General features: G+C 44.4%; 1 protein-coding gene, 1 long non-coding RNA gene and 1 other non-coding gene across 4 annotated transcripts in view; 1 reads left to right on the forward strand and 2 right to left on the reverse strand.

Annotated features, from left to right (window-relative positions):
- Positions 1-1,633: 1,633 nt before the first annotated feature.
- On the forward strand, positions 1,634-5,467 carry LOC114233414 (uncharacterized). Its single transcript, XR_003619559.2, has 3 exons — positions 1,634-1,769; positions 4,229-4,438; positions 5,078-5,467. It is a non-coding gene; the product is annotated as an uncharacterized LOC114233414 (long non-coding RNA).
- On the reverse strand, positions 3,937-4,073 carry LOC114233422 (small nucleolar RNA SNORA42/SNORA80 family). Its single transcript, XR_003619566.1, has one exon. It is a non-coding gene; the product is annotated as a small nucleolar RNA SNORA42/SNORA80 family (small nucleolar RNA).
- A 1,790-nt stretch (positions 5,468-7,257) lies between the features above and the next one.
- The window catches only part of CASR (calcium sensing receptor), a 28,575-nt gene continuing 13,330 nt past the window's right edge, over positions 7,258-22,502 (reverse strand). The window contains exons 4-6 of one of the 2 annotated variants that reach the window (XM_028153381.2): positions 19,876-20,106; positions 10,044-10,167; positions 7,258-8,777 (exon numbers count right to left, since the gene is read on the reverse strand). In XM_028153381.2, coding sequence (XP_028009182.2) covers positions 7,258-8,777; positions 10,044-10,167; positions 19,876-20,106 — 1,875 coding nt within the window. Of the gene's footprint in view, positions 8,778-10,043; positions 10,198-19,875; positions 20,107-22,502 lie in introns of both variants that reach the window. The other variant, XM_054711745.1, reaches the window with a different exon arrangement.

Here is a 22,502-nt window from a genome sequence, read left to right on the forward strand (position 1 = left end):
AGAACAAAGTTGGAGGGATCACAATACCAGATATCAAGCTATATTACAAAGCCACAGTTCTCAAAACTGCCGGGTACTGGCACAAGAACAGACATATAGACCAATGGAACAGAATAGAGAATCCAGAAATCAATGAGATACCATCTCACACCTGTCAGAATGGCTATCATCAACAAATCAACAAATGACAAGTGCTGGTGAGGATGTGGAGCAAAAGGAACCCTCCTGCACTGCTTGTGGGAATGCACACTGTGCAGCCACTGTGGAAGACAGTATGAAGTTTCCTCAAAAATGGAACTCCCATTTGACCCAGTAATCCAAACTCCTGGGACTATATCCCAAGAAGCCAGAAACACCAGTCAGAAAGGATATATGCACCCCTATATTCATAGCAGCACAATTTATAATAGCTAAGATTTGAAAACAGCTTAAGTGCCCATGAGTGGATTAAAAAACTGTGGTACATCTACACAATGGAATATGATGATGCTATAAAAAAGAAGGAACTTTTAACATTTGCAACAACATGGATGGAACTGGAGAACATTATGCTAAGCGAAATAAGCCAGTCGGAGAAAGATAAATATCACATGATCTCACTCATATGTGGGATATAATGATCAACACAATTTGATGAAGAAGAATAGATCGATCTAGAGACAAATGATAGGGGAGGGGGGCGGGTTAGAGAACAACCAAAGGACTTGTATGCATGCATATTAGCATAATCAATGGACACAGACACTGGGCCAGTGGGGGTTTGCCCGGGGTGGGAATGGCTGGGGCGGGGGGAGGGGGAGGTCAATTGGGGAAAAAGGAGACATATGTAAAACTTTACACAATAAAAGAGAAAAAAATGTAAAAAAGAAAAGAAAAAAAAAAGAATAGCCACATTCTTCCAAAATCATTTCCTGATGCTTTTGTCAGGGATCAAGTCTTGTTCTGACCCTGAAGGTTATTCTTGGGCTTTGATCTCTTACCTGTTTCACTATACTCATAAGCATTTGCCCATCATGTGCTGGGAACTCAGGCCTAGTTAATTGTTTTCATTAATTCTAGCCTCCTACTCTAGCTAGTTATCCAGGTAGCTAGTGTCTAAATTTCAGAGGAAGGCAGCTGGTGACATATCTCCATAGCTCACTGCTCCCTCCAATCCAGCTCTTGATAAAAGTAGGTACCCTACCTCCACTCCAAACTCCATGCTTGTGCAGGATTCATGGGAGGGCGGTGATGTGCTGGTCATTCCAGCAGAGGAGAAGGTCTCCTTAACTCTGTTTGATGCCTTGGTTGTTCCTCCAAACCCTAAATACACTTTCATGCTGGTTCTGCCTCCCTCCCCGCCACTCCCCCAATCTGGCCTTCTTCTGTGAATTCTCCACTTCTCATACAACTGGCTGAGCAGTTTCCCTTAAGGCTAAAACACTTCTCCCTATCCTTGAAATGAAATGCAACTTGGTTCTCCTGACTGGTTCTACCTTGTACCTGTAGTATCCCTGACCCTTACCTCACTCCTTGTACAATAGCAAAGTTCTCATTCAACCCTGAGTATTCTTTCATGACCCGGGACAGGAAATCCGGGGTCTCCTGGAGACCAGTGATCTCACTACAATAACTTTCTTCCACCTACCCAAATTCCACCCACCTTTGGGAGATGCCTTTGTCCCCAACAGACTCCTAAAATGACCAGTTGGGTTTAGACCAATGCAGGCTACCGCCCCCAGTGATTAACCAGCACTCCTTACTGATGTTCTCTTATTCTTCTATCACTGGTAAGTTTGAATGCAGATGAGCAGAGGGAAACTCTGGTTCAATGCAGAACTAGCTCACAGCTTATATTACTTTAGCCAGGCCAAAAGGAGAAATAACATTGACCTTAAATACAACTGTTGTAGACAGAGGTAGGGCAGCCCTGATTTCCCCCAAATTGAAACTAATGCAATTATACAACTCTTAATGATCATAGGGACTTTCAGGGGGACGGTGTTATATGCTAATCATTACCTCTGAACTACCAACATAAATTTTTAAAGTCTTCTAGGAAATGTTTTTATTGGAATGAAAGTCCTTTATAACTGTATAATTCATTTTTTCTTTTCCAAAGAAAAATAGTTTCCCATTGCCAGAGGACTATAAAGAATCTTGCCAGAGAATCTAAAGGAAAATCTCCTGACCTATTTTATTATTATTTTTAATTAAAATACATTTTTATTGATTTCAGAGAGGAAAGGAGAGGGAGAGAGAGATAGAAACATCAATGATGAGATAGAATCATTAATTGGCTGCCTCCTGCACTCCCCACACTGGGGATCGAGTCTGACCCGGGCATGTGCCTGACCAGGAATCGAACCATGACCTCCTGGTTCATAGGTCAGCACTCAACCACTGAGTCACGCCAGCCGAGCAACCTGACTTATTTTAAACAAGAGAAAAACAAACCCTGGTTTGCTGAAGCCACTGTTTTTCAGAATTCTACGACTAACAGATAATAGATTGAGAGAAAATGGCTATTATCTAAAACCAAAACCCAGAAAGTCTCAGAAAACAAGGTTTATACTTCTCCCCCAAAAAGATCTGGAGAAACAGAATATTATCAGAACTTTCTTCCGAGGGGAGAGCGGGGAAACTAGTCGGTGGGGAGAACGCTACAGAGAGCAGGTGTGGATCTCTGAGGAAGGCCCAGGCTTGTTCCCTGAGCTGCCACCACTCAGGGAAGGGGATGACAGTAAGACTGTTGTGCTAATTTCCTGTTGCTGCTGGAACAGATTTCCACAAGCCTAGTGGCTTACGGCAACATAAAGATATTCTCTTACAGTTCTGGAGTCTAAAAAGGGTCTCACTGGGCTAAAATTAAGGTGTTCACAGAGCTGGTTCCTTCTGGAAACACAGGAGAATTGATCTTCTTGCCTGTTTCAGCTTCTAGAAGCTGACTGCTTTCCTTGGCTCATGGCCCCCTTCCCTATTCAAAGGCAGCAATGGCCAGTGGAGTTGTTGTCACATTGCATCACTCTCACACTGATTCTTCCGCTTCCCTCTCCCACTTTTAAGGAGCCTTGTGATTACAGTGGGCCCACCTGTATAATTCAAACTCATTTTCCTATCCCAACGTCAGCTGATTAGCAACTTTAATTCCACCTGCAGCCTTAGTTTACCCTCGGGGTATAACCTATCATCACAGGCTCTGGAGATTGGAATGTGGGCATCTTTGGGGAACCTTATTCGGCCTTCCACAAATGCCTATGCAGGTTTAGAGGCATGTGAGCCGTTTTTCTTCTGGTGCCTTGGAAGCTTGTTAGCTTTCTTGAATTCTTCATACCTGCATGGGAGGTAGCAGTCAAGTAGATGTGGCAGTGTAGGGTGCCCGGAGGGAGGGGCCTGAGAGCTGCCCGGTAGTTCTCAGGCCCCAGTGCCCTCTCTCATGAGAGAGCTGGCAGGCCTGGGAGGGGTGATGCAGCTGAGGAAATCACTGTGGATCCCATGTGTGGGGACCCTATGGGGATGCAATGCCTCAGAGAATGCTAGCATGGAGGCATATTAATTATTGGGGGACAAGATAAGAATGTTCTCAGAGATGTCAACAGCAGCTGCCCATATATGAGGAACCCCACCCCTTTTACACTACAAAAAAACCCCCCTGGGAGGGGAAAGGAACAAACCTCTGAAGTCAGCCAAAACCGGTTTGTCTCAGTGGATAGAGCATCGGCCTGCGGACTGAAAGGTCCCAGGTTCGATTCCGGTCAAGGGCATGTACCTTGGTTTCGGGCACATCCCCAGTAGGGGGTGTGCAGGAGGCAGCTGATGGATGTTTCTCTCTCATCGATGTTTCTAGCTCTCTGTCCCTCTCCCTTCCTCTCTGTAAAAAATCAATAAAATATATTAAAAAACACACAACTGAAAACCTCTGAAGTCAGACCCCCAGAAGTTTAAATTGATTCAGAAAACTGGGCACTCCCCTTCAGTGCTCACAGCCCACGGGTAAGGAGGCGGGGCAATGATTTGGGGCTGCAGTTTATTCTGGCATGGGTACACCATGAGAGGCCTACAGAGAAGGGCCCACCAGAAACCCATTGCCATGCTCTGATTCAGAAATCTTTGACGTTACTGGGAAAAATCCCGAGTTGACTAAGATGAAGTTTCTGTCACAAGGCTGAATGGGAATTTGAGATAGAAACCGGTTTATTACAGAAAAATAATGCGAGTTCATATTTCATACCTTTGGTTTTGTGCTGAGAGCTATCCCAGCTACAGGTCAATGAGGACAACGATGCTGAGTCTCCCTTTCCGACAAGAATAACGGGAGAGAGTGCTTTATTTGCAAGCACTTGGTGAAATGAAGCTCAGTGTAACCGGTGTGTGTTGTCTGCGATGAGCCCCCTTGCTCCCCTCCAGATCACTACATGATGGGTGAGCTGCACAGTGAAATCAATCTCAGGAACGATAAGTATGTGACATTTTGCATAGCTAATAGCTATTTCCACATAACTATTCTGACACATAAAAACCAAGCCATCAATCTTTCAGCTTTAAGAAAAGCAGACCGAGTGAAATCTTAAATATGAACCTTCACTCAGCTCTGTGCCTTGCTCATAGGTGTGAGCAGGGAGGGAACAGCAGGCTGGCCTGGCTAGGGGAGCAGATGCCTCACCAGGGCTTTCCTGGGTGAAACCTTCTCTTAATCTCAGTCATGCTCCCATGTGGCACCCTCTATTGTCTTTTCGTTCAAATGAATAGCTGTCATATCAATAGGTTACTTAAAAAATCACGGAAAGGCAGCCCTTTGGAGGAAGGCGGTGAGAGGAAGGAGTTAGCAGCTATAAAGTTTGAGACCTCACCCAGATATAATTGCTATGTTTGGCCTTGGCTTAAGAGCAGCAACTGAGCCCTAGCTGGTTTGGCTCAGTGGATAGAACGTCAGCCTGCGGACTGAAGGGTCCCAGGTTCAATTCCAGCCAAGGGCACATGCCTGGGTTGCGGGCTTTATCCCCAGTGGGGGATGTGTAGGAGGCAGCCAATCAATGATTCTCTCTCATCATTGATGTTTCTATCTCTCTTCCCCTCTCCCTTTCTGAAATCAATAAAGATATATTTTTTAAAAAAGCTTAAAAAAAAAAAAAAAAGAGCAGCAATTGAGAAGAGAACAAAAGAAGAGACATGAACAGCAAATCTGACCGTGGCGATCCTCGTGCTCTGACGAATCCAACCACAGAAGCACACGGTTCTTCTTTTTTTAATGTTAAAGGGAACGCTAGTCAATTCATTGTCATATAAACTACCTGAGAGACTACGGCCAGACTGGGATGGTCTTCCATTGGTGCTGGAGATCTGGGTGCTGACACCCCAGAGGCAGAGTGGGGGGCCTCTGGGCCGGTGCCTGACCTGCCTTCTTCAGCACAAGCGATATCACCAGGGCTCGCACCTGGACCTGGGCCCCGAGTTCTCGGGTTTATTATGGAGAACGTTATTGTCATCAGTGGGCTTGTCATTAAAATCTGAATGATAAACAAGCTCGTTTTGTATTTTAAACAAGTGAAAAAATAATTACAATATTAGTAATAATAGTAACTAATATTTATTGTGTGCTTACTATGTGCTAGGCACCACGCTAAAGTACTTTACATACATTATCTCATTTTTTTTTTTTTAATAAGAGAAAGTTTATTTAGGAAGTCACAGAGGTAGAAGAAGTGAGCCTAGAAGAAATGGGCTCAGGAAACAAGTGACAGAGGCAAAAGAAAGGCCTTTGGAGCTTAGGAGAAAGAGAGAGGCAAGGAAAACACGCCTGGGGAAGGGGGTCAGGAAAGGCATGGGTGTGCTAGAAAGAGAGGGAGAGAGAGAGAGAGGGAGAGAGAGAGAGAGAGAGACCCATACATTATCTTATTTAATCCACATAAGAGCTCTGAGGGAAAAGAATGATTATTATCCCCATTTTGGAGACAAAGAAGCTGGGGCTTAGCAAGGCCAGCATTCCTGATCTATGGTCACCCAACTTATAAGTGATCAACCCAGGGCTTGAACCTAGGTTTCTATGCTTAGAGCCTGACATCTCAGCTGTATGCCATTCAACCCCTTTAACTACCCATGGGCAGGCTTCCACGGCTGGAGGGAACATGGTATGGCATTGGGGGGATGGAGTGCCAGGCAATGCCCTGGGAGAGCTCTCTTGAAACCACACTGTCTCACCCCAGCAACTGGTAGGGGACCAGTGACTGAGAGCTTATTCTCCCCAGGCGCAAGGACACATCTGGCTTCAGGAAGCCTTTGGGGCAAGGACGGGTGCAGATGCTGGACTCCTGGGGCCTTGAAAGGGCTCACATAGGGCTTAGCTTATGGGGTGGGGGTGGTGGGGTGGGCAAGGAAAACGGAGCTCAGTAACACTGCCTTATATCGGCCAAACTGTGACTTTTTTTCAGTTTACATTGTCCATGGACTGTTACAACAGAAGCATTTTCCTAAGGAGAAAGGTACCTAGAGCCTTATTAATTTCAGATACAGCTCCTTGGAGTGATGCAGTCCCCGCCCAACGATTTGAGGTGGTTCTTTATCCTCCTGGAATCTAAGCGTGGCCTCACGCTCACATTCTGCGTGAAACCAGGCGCACTGGTGCAGGAGGAGGGCTAACCTTCTAGGTGCCACATGACAGCAGCAGCAAGTAGGAGACCACATATCTCATGGTTTCCAGACATAGGAGGGGACACATTCACCTGTGGGTTTGAACGTGTAACGTTCTTCCCCTTGTCAAGGGGTTGGGCAACACTGGTGACCTTCTGCCTTTGAGACTCTTAACTCTAGTGGTGGCCAACTCTAGTGATGTCCTGCCACTCCGCACACTGACCCTGGGCCAGGCTGTCCGGAATGCTCAGGGCGGCCCTGTCAGTGGGGGGGAGGAGGGGGAGGAAGAGGAGAGGGTGGAGGGTAAGTGAATCGTTTAAGGCCTGTTCCATCTCTGGGCTGCTGGGTCAGATAGAACAGAAGAAGAGAACAGAAGAAGAGACATGAACGGCAAATCTGACCATGGCGACCCCAGCGCTGGGACGAATCCAACCACAGAAGCACACGGCTCTTCTTTTAATTTTAAAGGGAACATCAGTCAACTCACTGTCCTATAAAAACAGTGCAGCTGCGTTCGAGGCGTTTGGCACGTCTATTATCCCTCCTTCCCCAGAGGAAAAGAGTTGGGAGCAGCCCCTCATCCCCCGTCGGAGGCTGTGTGGCTCCCAGGAAGCCTGTGCATCCCTCCGGGCCCGGCCTCCTCCTCCCATCCTAGGAGTGCAGCCTGTTCTCTGTGACCGTGCTGCCTCCGCCGCTGATGACGAAGCTCCGGGAGTTGGACACCACCAGGGCTGGGGGCATCTCTTCGGGGTCCTCCGTCCCCGGCTGGCGGTCTCCTCCACCCGCAGGAGGCGCTTGCAGGCCTGTCTCCTGGGCGGCCCGTTCTGAGTCCGGCTCCCCGCACTGCAGCGGGAGCAACGCCTGGTGCTGGTGCCGGGGGAGGGTGTCGTTGCTTTTCTGGGACTCCAGGGAGTTCTGGTGCGTGGAATTCCTGTGGGCCGCCGCACTCTTCTGAGGCTCGTCAAAGCTCAGCGAGAAGGTGACGGTGCCGCTGCCGAAGATGACCTGCTTGCACCTGGGCTGCTGCTGCGGCTGCAGGGCCGAGGGCGGCGGCGGCGGCGGCGGAGGAGGAGGAGGCTCTTGCTGGGGCAGGGCGAGCGGCTGCTGCGGCTTCTGCCCCTCGGGCTGCGGGAAGGGGTCTTCGCTGTTGCTCTTGCTGCTGATGGAGGAGGAGGGGGTGGATCCCGTGGAGCCCCCGAGGCTGCCGGACCGCCTGCGGGAGACGTTGCTGCGGCGCAGCGTGGCCCGGGCGGCCACCTTGAAGGCGTGCGCGGCGGTGCTGCAGCGCACCTCCTCGATGGTGTTGCGGGAGGGCTTGAAGAGGATGATGTAGACCTTGTTGAAGAAGATGCAGGCCAGCAGGCCGAAGCTGGCCGCCAGGATGGCGATCACCTCCACGGCCGAGACGAACTTGCCGTAGGTGCTGGCGTAGGCGGGGATGAAGGAGATCCAGACGATGAAGAAGATGAGCATGCTGAAGGTGATGAACTTGGCCTCGTTGAAGTTCTCCGGCAGCTTCCGGGACTTGAAGGCGAAGAAGAAGCAGATGGCGGCCAGCAGGCAGGTGTAGCCGATCAGGAAGCCCAGCGCCATGAGCGAGCCCTCGTGGCAGGTGATGAAGATGATCTCGTCCTCCAGCTCGTGGTTGCGGTAGCTGGAGGGCGGCGCGGTGTAGAGCCAGATCGCACAGATGACGATCTGCATGAAGGTGCAGAGGAAGACCAGCAGGAACTGCAGGTTGAGCCCCCACCACTTGCGGTGGAAGCTGGTGGGGATCTTGGCCTCAAACACCAGCAGGACGCGGTTGGTTTTCACCAGGATGCACGAGATGCAGAGCACGAAGCTGATGCCGAAGGCCGGCTGGCGCAGGCGGCAGGTCCAGTCCTGGGGCTCCCCGATGAAGAACAAGGAGCTGGAGAAGCAGCAGAGCAGCGAGAAGAGGAGGAGGTAGGAGAGCTCGCGGTTGGTGGCCTTGACGATGGGCGTGTTGCGGAACTTGATGAAGACCCCCAGCACGAAGGCCGTCAGGAAGATGCCCAGCACGGCAAAGAGCGTGAGCGCGATCCCGAAGGGCTCCGTCCAGGACAGAAACTCAATCTCCTTGGCGATGCAGGAAGTGTGGTTCTCATTGGACCAGAAGTCATCCGGGCACTTGTCGCAGGCACTTGCATCTGTAAAATGTCCCAGTGGAGAGGGAGTGACTGAGTAGCAGAGACTAAAATTGAGGAGTGTGAAGGTGGTGGTGAGAGTACACACGTTATTGGGAGTGGTCACTCTATATGGTACTTACAGATGAAAACTGTGATTTTTACATGATCAAATAATATGTTGAACCCGGACATGTTTAATTCTCCACTTAATTTCATGTGCCCTTGATGATGCTGTAATTTTCGGCCCTTTGTACATTGGGGGCAGGGGGTGTACATGTTTCCTTTAAGACTGTCTGCTGATGGTTTGCAGCAGAGAATGATCAGTCTTGCTGGACAGGTGGCTGCCCAGAGGTATGACATAGTCCACCAACTTCTCACAGAACGATCCAAGCTCAGCCTGACTCATTCTGGATATGTGGATGGGCTTTGTAGACACGCCAGAGAAGACATCCTCAGATCAAGGCAGAGTATCGCACACCTATGACCTGTGCCTTCCTCCAAGACTTTCCAGTGAAGGAGGCTATAGACTCATTTAATAAAGGAACGTTTAATAAGTCTCCGGCGTGTCCCTCGCAGCATGAAGTTTGGGGAAGTGAAAGGAACATGGGCTTTGCAGTCAGAGAGCTGGATGGGAATGCTGGCCCTGCTATTTACTAACTGTATGACTTTTGGGCCTCTGTTTTCTCATGTATGAACTGGAAGCAATAATAACCCCATTATGATGGGGAGGATGAAATGAGATAATAGCAATTATAGTTAATATTTATAGAGTGCTCCCAATATGCCCATCAAGGATTTTATTGAATAGACGTTTACCTTGAACTTACCATGTGCTTTACCAATATTAACTCACTTAATCTCACTTTAGAGGTGAGGAAACTGAGGCACAGGAAAAACATGAGTAAGACAGCAAGTACAGTGCCGGGCACCCAGAGGCCATCTGTCATGGCCTATTAACTCTGGAGCCTGGAACAGACAGAAGTTTGTGTATTCATGGCCTCTGAGCTTTAAGAAAAGAAAAACAATATTGGAAAGTAGTGTCAAAGTAAAAGAAAGATGTGTAGCAGGTGTGTTTGTAAGCTCTCATGGTGTTGTAAGACATTTAACATTTCTTTTCTATCTCCCTCAGGGCCCGGCCCAGCATGATGCTCAGATACACCTTGTTAAATGAGAAACTGTGCTAAGCTTCATCTCAGCCTAGCCCTTCCAGGGACTTCACTGACCCCAGGTCCCCAAAGCTCTACAGTATAGAGTCTACACGATGCCCACAAAGGGCTGTTCCTTTACCTGTCTCATCGCTGTACTCCCCATCAGGACACTCCACACACTCAAAGCAGCAGGTGGGCTCCCCCTCAATGATTCCCTTCCTGGTCCCTGCCAGGCAGATCCGGCTGCAATTGGAGAAAGGCACCTGGAAGATGGAGAGCACAAAAGTGAGGGGCTGCAGCTGTGGGATCAGTCTTACAGCTCCTCTGACACATATAAGGGGGAGGAGTTGGGCTCAAGGACCAGTGTGGCAGACTCTAGGCCCTTTCCAGGCAGAGGAAGGTCCAGAGACTCTACCTCATGGGGTCTATGAAGGGGAGAGATGCCTATGGACCAGTGAACATGCAAGTGCACGCGTGCGCGCGCGCGCGCGCACACACACACACACACACACACACACACACCTGTGGGATTCTAGGAAAATTAATTGTTGGGAAGACACCATGACCAAAATCCTTCTTACATAACCCCCCTTCCATTCCCTCCAGGTCCCAGAACAAGCCATCTGTTTACTCTCCATGGAAGTAGAAGTTTGAGACAAACTAAAAGAGACAAGGACATGGACCTACACACAGAGGGACAATCACAAGGGAAATGGGGAGATGAGGGGAAATTTGTTTGAAAATGAGACTGTAAAGTTTGCAGGGAATTGCAATTCTTGCAATTTTATTTTAGGCTTTGCAGGGAGAGTTCTGAGATCCTCAGGGAGGCAGGCGGTATAGGAATGAAGGGGTTGAAGGTAAATGGATCAGAAAGCTATATCTGCAACTCTTAACCAAAAGAAAGCTGCGGTAGCTACATTAATTTCAGATAACATAGATTTTAGTTGACATATTTATTTCCTTAATGGACTTTAAGTGCACAGAATTTAATTAATCATAAGCCTTGTTTATTTCCATCATTACTTGTTCATGTTTGACTCACTTTTAGTCATTTTGAATGACAACCACCCAAAACAAAAGCTAAGACTGAAACAAAAACACTACATCTAACTATATCCTTCCTCTGCCCCTGACTTCCACCCCCACCACATATTCATATCCTGGGTTCATCACAGGCAAGTAACACTAAATTTTCAAAGGACAGACCAACCTAATCTTATACAAACTCTACTGGAAATTAGGAAAAATAAAGATAAAAAAAAAAAGGAACACCCTCCACCTCATTTTTGTAAAGTCACTATAACCCTGAGTCTAAAACCAGACAAGAACAGTATGAAAAGGAAAAAAATAAATACAGGCCCATTTCACTCATTAAGTTGTTTTCAGAAACAGACTTAAGTCAGGAATTTATGTTTGAGTAATTTATAAAGAAAGTTCTTCCAATGGAAACAGGAAGAGAATGGAGGAAGTAGAATACAGAAGGGAGGGGAGAAGCAAGGGTGTTATCTTGAGCAAAGTCCCTCAGAGGGTAGCTCCTGACTGGTCCTCAGGGGAACTCAGAACAGTCCTGATCTGAGGAGAAGGGGCTAGGGCTTTCAGACTTTCACCCCACTCACTGGTTAAGTCATTTCAGGGAAATGTAAACTCCTAGGCCTTTCTGCCTCTCTGAGCCTGTGGGCAAAGTGGGTTCTATTAGCCTGCAGGCAAGGCAGTCTTCTGAGAAAGAGCAGCAAGTTCTGGTTATTGGAAACAAAACTATACAGAAGTCTTGGAGGCACGTGCAAAGTGTAAGGAATGTGAAAGGAACTGAGAAGAATACAACTATTTTCCACTTCTTAAAAATAGATGAAAAATATGAAAACAATGAACAAACTCAAAGGACATAAAAAAGAAAACACACCTTGATCATGTTAGGTTTATGCCAGGAATGCAAACAAGTTTAATATTAGAAAAATCTGTGTCATTCACTGCAATAGTAAATTAACACAGAAAAAATATGATCATCAACAGATGAAAAAAAAAAAAAAAAAAGCATTTGATGAGCCCTGGCTGCGTGGCTCAGTTAATGGGAGCATCGTCCTGTACACCAAAAGGTTGCAGGTTCGGTTCCCCGGCAGTTCACATAGTTTGTGGGTTCGATCCCTGGTCAGGCATATATGGAGACAACTGATCAATGTTTCTCTCTTTCTGTCTCTCTCTCTCCCCTTTTTCTCTCTCTAAATTCAATGGAAACATTTCCTCCAGTAAGGATTTAAAAAATAAAGAAGCATTTGATGAAATTCAACGAAGACTAGTGATAAAAATTTAATGAAAAGGAGCAGGAATATCTTTAACTTGCAAAAAGGTAACAAAATAATCATCCAAATAAGACAATATTTATAGCATTTTCTTTAAAACAAGGGTGCCCACTATCACAACTGTTATTAAATACTGCACTGGAGTTCCTAACTAGTAAGTAGAATAAGACAAAAAAAAAAAAAAAAAGAGGCTTAAATATTGGAAAGGACTAAATAAAACTGTTATATTTGCAGATGATGAGGCTGTCCAAAAGAGTCAACAATCAAATTATTTAAAATAATTGGAGAGCAGCTCCAGGCTAAAATATCACAGCCTAACAGTGTTTTTGAAAATGAAGCCCAAGTTTAATTGATTTTATAAACATTTTTATTGAATACAGTATACTGGGGTGACATTGGTTAATAAAATTATATAGGTTTTAAGTGTACAATTCTGTAACACATCACCTGTATATTATATTGTGTGTTCACCATCCAAAGTTGTCTCTTTCCATTACTATTTATCCCCTCTTTACCCTCTTCTACCTCCTTCCACCCCATTTTCCTCTTATAGTCACCATACTCTCTGCAGTTTTTTTCTTAATACCTTCACCTTTTTTCACTCAGTCCCCCACTTCCCCTCCCCTCTGACAGCTGTCATTCTGTTCTCTGTATCTATGAGTCCATTTCTACTTTGTTTGTTTATTTTGCTATGGCCTTATAGCATAGTTTGATATTAGGTAGTGTGATTCCTCCAACTTTGTTCTTCCTCAAGATTGCTGATGCTATTGGGATATTTTGTGGTTCCATATTAATTTTTGGGATATTTGTTCTAGTTCTGTGAAATATGCTATTGGTATCTTGATAGAAATTGCCTTGAATTTATAGATTGCTTTGGGTAGTATGGACATTTTAATGAACATGGAATATGCTTTCACTTATTTGTACCTCCTTTAGTTTCTTTCTTCAGTATCTTATAATTTTCTGAGCACAACTTTACATCCTGGGTTAAATTCACTCCTCGGTATTTTATTTATTTATTTATTTTTGATGCAATTATAAATGGGATTTTTCTTAGTTTCCCTTTCTGGAAGTTAATTATTGGTGAATACTGGTAAAAATGCAACCAATTTCTGGATATTTATTTTGTATTCTGATACTTCATTGAATTCATTTATCAGTTCTGATAGTTTTTTTTTTTTAATAGAATCTTTAGGGTTCTCTATATACAGTATCATGTCAACTGCAAATAGTGACAGTTTTATTTCCTCCTTTCCAATTTAAATGGCTTTTATTTCTTCTTCTTGTCTGATTGCCATGGCTGGAACTTCTAGTACTATGTTGAATACTAGTTAGTAAGAATGGTGAAAGCAGATATCCCTGTCTTGTTCCTGCTCTTAAGGGAAACACTTTTAGTTTTTGTACATTGGGTATGATGTTGGCTATGTGTTTTTTGTTTTGTTTTTAATAAAATATATAGCCTTTATTATATTGAGGTATGTTCCCTCTATTCCCACATTACTAAGAGTTTTTAATCGTAAACTAGAGGCTTGATGCATGAAGTTCGGGCACTGGAGGGGTGTCCCTCAGCCCAGCCTGCACCCTCTCCAATCTGGGACATCCCTCTCACAATCTGGGACTGCTGGCTCCTAACGACTCACCTGCCTGCCTGCCTCTAACCGCTTCTGCCTGCCATCCTGATTAATGCCTAACTGATCCCCTGCCAACCTGATCGCCCCCAACTGCCCTCCCCTGCAGGCCTGATGGCCCCCAACTGCCCTACCTTGCTGGCCTGCCTAGTCGCCCCCACCTGCCCTCCCCTGCTGGCCTGGTTGCCCCCAACTGCCCTCCCCTGCCGGCCTGATCTTGCCCCCAACTGCCCTCCCCTGCTGGCCTGATGGCTCTCAACTGCCCTCCCCTGCTGGCCTGGTTGCCCCTAACTGCCCTCCCCTGCAGGCCTGATGGCCCCCAACTGCCCTTCCTTGCTGGCCTGCCTGGTTGCCTCCAACTGCCCTCCTCTGCTGGCCTGCCTAGTCGCCCCCAACTGCCCTCCCTTGCCAGCCAGGTCACCCCACCTGCCCTCTCCTGCCAGCCTGGTTGCCCCCAACTGCCCTCCCCTGCAGGCCTGATCTTGCCCCCAACTGCCCTCCCCTGCTGGCCTGATGGCTCTCAACTGCCCTCCCCTGCTGGCCATCTTGTGGCAACCATCTTGTGGTGGCCATCTTGTGACAGCATGGGGTGGCCATCTTGTGATGACGTGAGGGCATGAGGGCCACCTAGACCTTTATTAGTATAGATGGGTGCTGGATTTTATAAAATGCTTTTTCTGCATCTATGTGATTTTAATCCTTCATTTTGTTATGTGGTGTATTACATCTATTGATTTACGGATATTGTACCAATCTTTCATCCCCAGAAAAAAATCCCACCTGATCATGTTGTATGATCTTCTTAATGTATTGCTGGACCCAATTTGCTAATATTTTGTTGAGAAATTTAGCATCTATGTTCATTAGGGATATTGGCCTATAATTTTTTTCTTTGTAGTGTCTTTTTCTGGTTTTGAAATTAGGATAATGCTGGCCTTGTCTTCCCTCCTCTTGATTTAAAAAAAAATATTTTTATTTATTTCAGAGAGGAAGGGAGGGGGAGAGAGAGATAGAAACACCAATGATGAGAGAGAATCATTGATTGGCTGCCTTCTATATGCCCCACACTGGGGATCAAGCCTGCAATCCGGGCATGTGCCCTGACCAGGAATCGAACCATGACCTCCTGGTTCATAGGTCAATGCTCAACCACTGAGTCACGCTGGCTGGGCTCTTCTTGAATTTTTTTGGAATTATTTAAGAAGGACAAATGTTAGTTTTTTTAATGTTTGGTAAAATTTACCTGTGAAGTTATCTGATCCAGGGCTCTTGTTTGCTGGGAAATTTTTGATTACTGCTTCAATTTTATTACTTGTAATTAGTCTTTCAGATTTTCTGTTTCTTCTTGATTCAGTTTTGGAAGATTGTATGTTTCTAGGAATTTATACATTTTGTTCAGATTGTCCAATTTGTTGGCATATAGTGTTTACAGTATTTTATTACAATCCTTTGTATTTCTGTGGTGTCAGTTGTTACTTCTCCTCTTTCATTTATGATTTTACTTATTTGGGTTTTTTTCTCTTTTTTTCTTGATGAGTCTGAATAAAAGTTTGTCAATCTTATTTATCTTTTCAAAGAACCACTCTTGGTTTATTGCTCTTTTGTGTTGTTTCTTTTTAGATTCTATTTCATTTATTTCTACTCTGATCTTTATTATTTCTTTTCTTGTACTCACTTTGGGTTTTGTTTGTTGTTCTTTGTTGTTGTTCCTTTAATTGTAAAGTTAGATTGTTGATTTGAGATTTTTCTTCTTTCTTGAGGTAGGCCTGTAATGCTGTGAATTTCCCTCTTAGGCCTGCTTTTATGGTGTCCCATAAGTTTTGGCTTGTTGTGTTCTCATTTTCATTTGTTTCAAGGTTTCTTTTGATTTTTTTCCTTGATATCATTATTAACCCATTTATTGTTTTGTAACATATAGCCTCCATGTCTTTGTGTTTTTTTTTTCAGTTTTTTCTTGCTGATTTGATCCTCTGTTTCATCCAACCTACTATTTATTTCTTATAGTGATTTCTTCACTTCAGATACTGTATTCTTCACTTCTGACTGGTTTTTTTTATGGTTCCTATGGCTGTTTTCATGCTGTTGTAGTTCTCAATAAGTTTCTTGTAGTTCTTACTCAGTTTCTTGAGCATCCTTATAACCATGTTTTTCAACTGTATATCTGGTAAATTGCTTGCCTCCATTTCATTTAGCCCCTTTTTTTTCTGGAGATTTCTCCTATTCTTTCATTTGGGGCATGTTTCTTTGTCTTCCCATTTTGGCTGCCTTTTTGTATTTGTTTCTATGTATTAAGTAGATATGCTATGTCTTCCAGTATTGGTAGGGTGTCCTTATATAATAGGTGTCCTGTGGGATCCAGTGGTGCAGTCTCCTTGATAACCTGAGTTGGGTGCTCTTGGAATGTTCCTTATATGGATTATGTAAGTCCTCCTGTTGTAATTGAGTCTTTATTGCTATTGGCCCATTTGTGGGTGGGTTCAGCCCTCAAGCTGGCTGGCTGTGAGGTTCAACCTTGAACACAGTGTATGAGTTGCTGTGTAGGTACTGACCACATTAAGCAAAAATTGCTTCAGCAGGTTCTGGTGCCTGCTGAGATCTCCCTTTGGATATGCCACTTGTAAAACTAATTGGATCCTGCCTTGATTTTGTCTGAAGTTGGCCACTGGGTGTGTTGGTTCTGGGATCTCTTAGGAGGAACTCTGGTGCAGGTCAATATCAGACACTGCCTATGACTGGTCTTGAGCTACCTGTCACTTTGTGGCTGCCTCTGCTGGGCCTCAATGTGTGTGGGAAGGACCAAGGTGTGCACCAAGGCAGAATTTCACCAGCACCAACTCTGGGGACACGTCAGCAAAAAGGCCCAAGGGACCCCTAGGTCCATTTCTGCCTGCCTCCACCTGCTGGCTGCCTATTAGGCTCAGTTACTGAAAGAGCCTCTGGTGGTACTTGAATTGCACGAGGCAAGTTCTCAGTGATTCACCAGGTAGGGTGAATGGTGTTCACCAGATTTATATAGGTTCAATCTCCATGCCAGTACAAGGTCTGAGGCTACTCAGCAAAAATCCCAGTGTACACCAAGTCTAGCTGCTACCTGCAGGGCATCTGGTTTCTAGGAAGCAGGATCAAGGAAAAGATGAAGAAGAGAGCAAAGGATTCTTGCAAGCACTTTCTTAAAAGAAGGTTCCCAGATTCCATCACATAACACTGCCACTTGCATCCCATTCTGCAGGATTTAGTCATGTGGCCATACTTAATTGAGACCGAGAAATTTTTAAATTCTGGATGGTCATGTGCCCAGTTAAAATTGAGTTCTATTATTAAAAAAAAAAAAAAAGGGAGAACAAACATTGGGGGCCTCTAGCAGTCTCTGTCATACCAAGTTTTTCTTCATAATGGTTAAAAAACAAGCTCAAGGTAATACAGTGACTTATTGGAGAGCTTGGATTCACACCCAGGTAAGTAACCCAAAGTCTGTACTCTTCACTGTACGAAAACCCTGCTTTATAGTAGTGAAAAATTGGAATAATGCCAACCTCTGAGCCCTTTTCCTGCCTCCTCCTGCATCCCTCAGCTAAAGAGAAATCCCACCACCAAAGGAGTGGGCTGGATAGCCATCAAGAAGAATCCATTTTGCAAAAAGCCAGCAAGTATCTTTAATTCTTCTGAATAGCTTCATCAAAGATACCTATCCAATTCTGGCCAAGGAAGACCATCTGAATTCCAAGACCCCAAAGAAGATGCCTCTTTTCCTTCTTATTTGTTGTAATAAAATAAGGACATAATTATGGAGAGTATAGTGTAGAGGATGGAGCACTAGGGTCTGAGTCAGAGCACTTGGATCCTAGTCTCAACTCTTATACTGACCATCTATCTTGTCTTGAAATCACCCTTTCCCACCTAAACCTCAGTGTCATCAACTTCAAATTGGGGTATTGGATACAAAGATATTTAAAGCCCCTCTAGCTAAAAAAAAAAAAAAAAAAGACCCTTTGGTTCTAAAGTGCTTCATTAGAAAGTAAATCGAGGCATCGATTAATATATTATAACTAGAGGCCTGATGTACAAAATTCGTGCACAGGGGAAGGGGGGCTCTCAGCCCGGCCTGCAACCTCTTGCAATCTGGGACCCCTCACTCCTAACTGCCCACTTGCTTGCTCCTAACTGGCTGCCTGCTCGCTCCTAACTGCCCGTCTGCTCGCCCCTTACCATTTGGCTTGCTGCTGTGGAAGCAGAAGATGCTCCCACCACCACCGCTGTGCTAGCCAGCCATGAGCCCGGCTTCTGGCTGAGCAGCACTCCCCCTATGGGAGCGCACTGACCACCAGGGGGTAGCTTCTGTGTTGAGTGTCTGCCCCTGGTGGTCAGTGCACATCATAGTGACCAGTCGTTCTGGTCATTCTGCCGTCAAGGTCACTGGGCTTTTATATACATAAATGCTATATTAATAACAGTTTGAATTATTAATTTTTATATCCTTGATTTCATTAACAACTTTGTGAGCTATGTAGGGAAATTATTAATACATTATTTATAGGTAAATATAGAGGGCATTTTTGTGGTCATTTCTATAAAAAAATGCAGAAAAAAGTGGATTAGACCCTAATATTTGTTGAGTACCTATGTGTACTAAGTTTGAAGTAACATTTCTGTGGAAAAATTAGATTTAATTTATAACTCTGTCAACTACCTCAGGAACAGAAGTGACTGAGTTCATGAAGATTCCTTGTTATTCATTTTCCAATGTTTAAACCCACAGTGTGCACAGGCTGTTATAGGTTATAGAGAACTATACAGGAAATAGGGTTATAGAGAACTATACAGGAAATAGCTTCATTGCAGGAAGGGAGATGAGACATACACCTATTAGAGACAATCAATTATGCACATTAATGGAAGTAAAAGATAACCTGAGTGATTTAACAGCAGGGAAATCAGTGATAGTATAGCTGATCCATTTAGATTACAGTCAGTTGAAACTTGTGATAATTTAGACAAGGGTATAATTAGTGGACAGAATTGTATAATCTCTGGAAGCTCCAAATCTCTGTCTGGGAAGGGTTGTGACATGTTTAACATTGAGAATCCATTCTCTGAGGTAGAGGCTAGCAATGACTCACACACTGTGGATAAGCTTCCTTATCTATAGTAGACCTTTGCATGGATAACTATCCTACGTATTGGGAACCCATAAAATTATAGCATCTGATCAGAAACCCACCAACCAACCTAAGGAGCATTTGGTAAAAGATGAAGTTGAATCTTTGGTCACGTTTTACAAAGCAGTTCACGATACTCAAAAGTGATACTAGAAAGGCAAACGCAACTAGTAATGTAGTGGGTTTCATCCAGGCATCTTGGGAGAGTTAAAAGAGGATTTAACTCTTGTCCAGGATTTGTTTCTACAGAGGACCTGGGTCCTCAGTAGAGCCTATTACATCCTGGGACTCAACCATCACAGAATGTTCATCATTTTAGCACATCATGTGTCTTTTCCTGGAGAGCCTATTCACTGGGTGATGGGCTTCTGGTTATTAATCAGGCATCTAGATGCAGTGATACTCAAGGGAGGAGGACCCTGATCATGGTCACAAACATCCTCCTATGTGTTACAGATCTCCCAAGGAGAAAAATAAACGACCATTTTGGTTGATAGGTCAGTAGCCCTGAGATGTTTGAATCATAGGGAACTACCTCTTTGTGAATTAATTATCCAGGCCCTGCCTTGAGTGATGTTTGTGTTTGCTTAAATATTTTGCTCTGGTTGGAGAAAGTTTTAGTTACGGGAACTATTACTAGCCAGGGAGTCAGATTTGTAAAGAATAAAATTGTTTTAAAATAATAAGCATGGGGCTCAGGTTCCAAGGATTCTCTGCTGTACACTAAACACTCATGGATTTCACGGGGAGCCCTGGCGATGCAGAGTGAGTGAGCTGAGGGAAATGGACTCATTCTGGAAGTCCAGTGGTGAACAGACCAAGGCCCTCCAAAGCCCAGCACATTTCCTGCCATGGTGGAGGCATCTGGTGTTCAGATGGACAGCACATACCTCTCTGGAGAACCCACTCCACAGGATCTTCTTCTCATTGATGAAGAGCCTTTCTCCTTTCTTGGCATAGACGTTGTAATATCCAACCTCCTTAAACACAATGGAACCATCCTCTGGAGAGAGGTGCCAGTTGATGATGGAATAGTTCCCCACCAAGTCACCACATTCATCAAAAGTCACCTGTTCCCCCATGTTGTTGGTAAAGTTTAGGTGACGCAAGTGCTTCAGGACCTAAAGAGGAACAGAGATGAATATTCTGAGTATAAGCCACAAGGCTGCCATATATGGTTTATGTAGGTTTTTGCACGGAGCAAGGACAGTAAACTATCTTGATCTACCAAAGTGGAAGGAACATGACTTGAGGAAGAGGCCCGCCCCTTTTTCTAATTTACACTGGGGTACTTCATGTGTTAGCAGCAGCCCTGGTAAGCTAGGGGCTTTACGTGGTGCTTAAATTGTACCTGGGGTAGGAAAGACTCTCTTGAAATTAGGGAAGGAAAGGAGATATATCTCACCAAAGGCCAAGACAAGACTTCTACAGGTGCATTATCATGTGGTGGTGCCCCAGGAGGGATTGGTTGGTAAGCCAGAGCCATTCTTGGTGTTTCCTGAGATGGGCTTTGGGGAAGGAGTGAGGCAGTAAGTGCCCTTAGGATCTGCACCATCTTCCTCTATGTTACTGCTTTTGTGGAAGTCTTGCTATCAAACTCAAACAGAGGGAAGTGAGAGGAAGAAATAAATGAGGCTGTGGGTGGAGACCTATTGTAATAGTTATGGCCGATCCCTTATTTTTACAGGGTCTTATGGGTCACAAAGCCCTTGTACAAAAGAAGTAATGATAATAATTACTAAACCTTCCTAGTCATTTTATTCCTTTTGGGGAACAATGCTAAATAATTTATATTTATTACCTAATCTAATCTTCACAACTAATAGTACTATTACCTCATTTTATTTTTGGGGAAACTGAGGCACAGAAAACAAAAGTATCTTTTCAGAGCCATACAGCTAGCAAAGGGGTGCAAAGCCTGTGCTCTTAATGGGTATGCCCTACAGAAGCATCATTAGGCTCCTGGCTCTGCTTCCTGAGTGCCCCTGACATGGGTCAAGAGGAGGCAGTGGGCACTCAGCAGCTTGTCTTTCATGTGGGATCTACCCAGTGCTAGGGGTCACTGAGGCACCAAGAAAGAGTAAGGCGTGATCCAGCCTCTGAGTGTAGGGGTGCTCACTCCCACTGGATCTCAAATCAAATCTAGCTATCTACGGAAAGGAAAATATACTGTGACCAAGTAGAGTTTATCCCAGGAATGCAAAGTTAGTTTAACATTTGACTACATTAACATGCTACAAAAGAGAAACCGTCTGATCATCTCCATTGTTACAGAAAACATGTTTATAACCTCCAACCCCCATCCCAGATAAAAACTCTCAGCAATCTAAGAATAAAAGGGAACTTCCTCAATGCTATAAAGGACATCTATGAAAAACCTACATTAGTAACATCATACTTAATTGTAAAAGACTGACTGCTGCCCTTGCTGGTCAGTGGACAGAGCATCGGCCTGTGGATAGAGCATTAGCCTGCGGACTGAAGGGTCCTGGTTTTGATTTCGATCAAGGGCACATGCTCAGGTTGCGGGCTGAATTCCCAGTAGCGGGTGTGCAGGAGGCAGCCAATCAATGATTCTCTCTCATCATTCTCATAATAAATTTGTTTCATATCTCCATTTTTCATCTCTTTCTCCTTCTCTCTTCCTCTCTGAAATCAATCAAACTTTATTAAAAAAAAAAAAAAAAGACTGCTTTCCCCCTAAGATCATGAACAAGACAAGAATGTCTGTTCCACTGTGGCTGTACTGGAAGTTTTAACCAGGGCAACTGGACTGGATCAGGCTGATTTAGGATAAAAACATAAAGATCTAAGTTCTACACTCAAACAAAAACAAACAAACAAACAAAAGAACTTTCAGATAAAGTGAAAAGACATAGGATTCACTTTTTAAAAAATTGTGACGATAGAATTTATGGATCTTATGTAATTGGTTGAACTTAAACCTATACTAGTATATTGAAAAGCAAATTACTGAAAACTACAGTATAGGATAAAGGGCCAGTGCAATTTCTCCCTCTGAGCTATAACTATAACCAATGTTATTGTGTTCTGATTTAAAAAGAAAAATAACTTTCCAGATTAAGACAAAGAAACAAACAGGCAAACAGGGAAATATTAGTAGAATTTGTTTTAAAATGTGCTAAAAGATTTTACTTAATAGTGGTAGGGTAGACATATCATAAGAATTGTGGTTTTCACAGGATAAAATGTTAACTTTATCTTTATAAAAGAAAAACAGAAGTCCTGGATCTTTTTTGGGGGAAATATTTCCTTTGTGATCTTTTAAGAAAGCTACAGCTAAATATCACATTTTACATGTCAAATTTAAAAAAATATAAATATTTTATTGATTTTTACAGAGAGGAAGGGAGAGGGATAGAGAGTTAGAAACATCAATGAGAGAGAAACATCAATCAGCTGCCTCCTGCATGCTCCCTATTGGGGATCAAATCAGCAACCAAGGTACGTGCCCTTGACTGGAATCCAACCTGGGACCCTTCTTCAGTCCACAGGC

Source organism: Eptesicus fuscus, chromosome 3 (genome assembly GCF_027574615.1).
Source record: "Eptesicus fuscus isolate TK198812 chromosome 3, DD_ASM_mEF_20220401, whole genome shotgun sequence".
Classification (NCBI taxonomy): domain Eukaryota; kingdom Metazoa; phylum Chordata; class Mammalia; order Chiroptera; family Vespertilionidae; genus Eptesicus; species Eptesicus fuscus.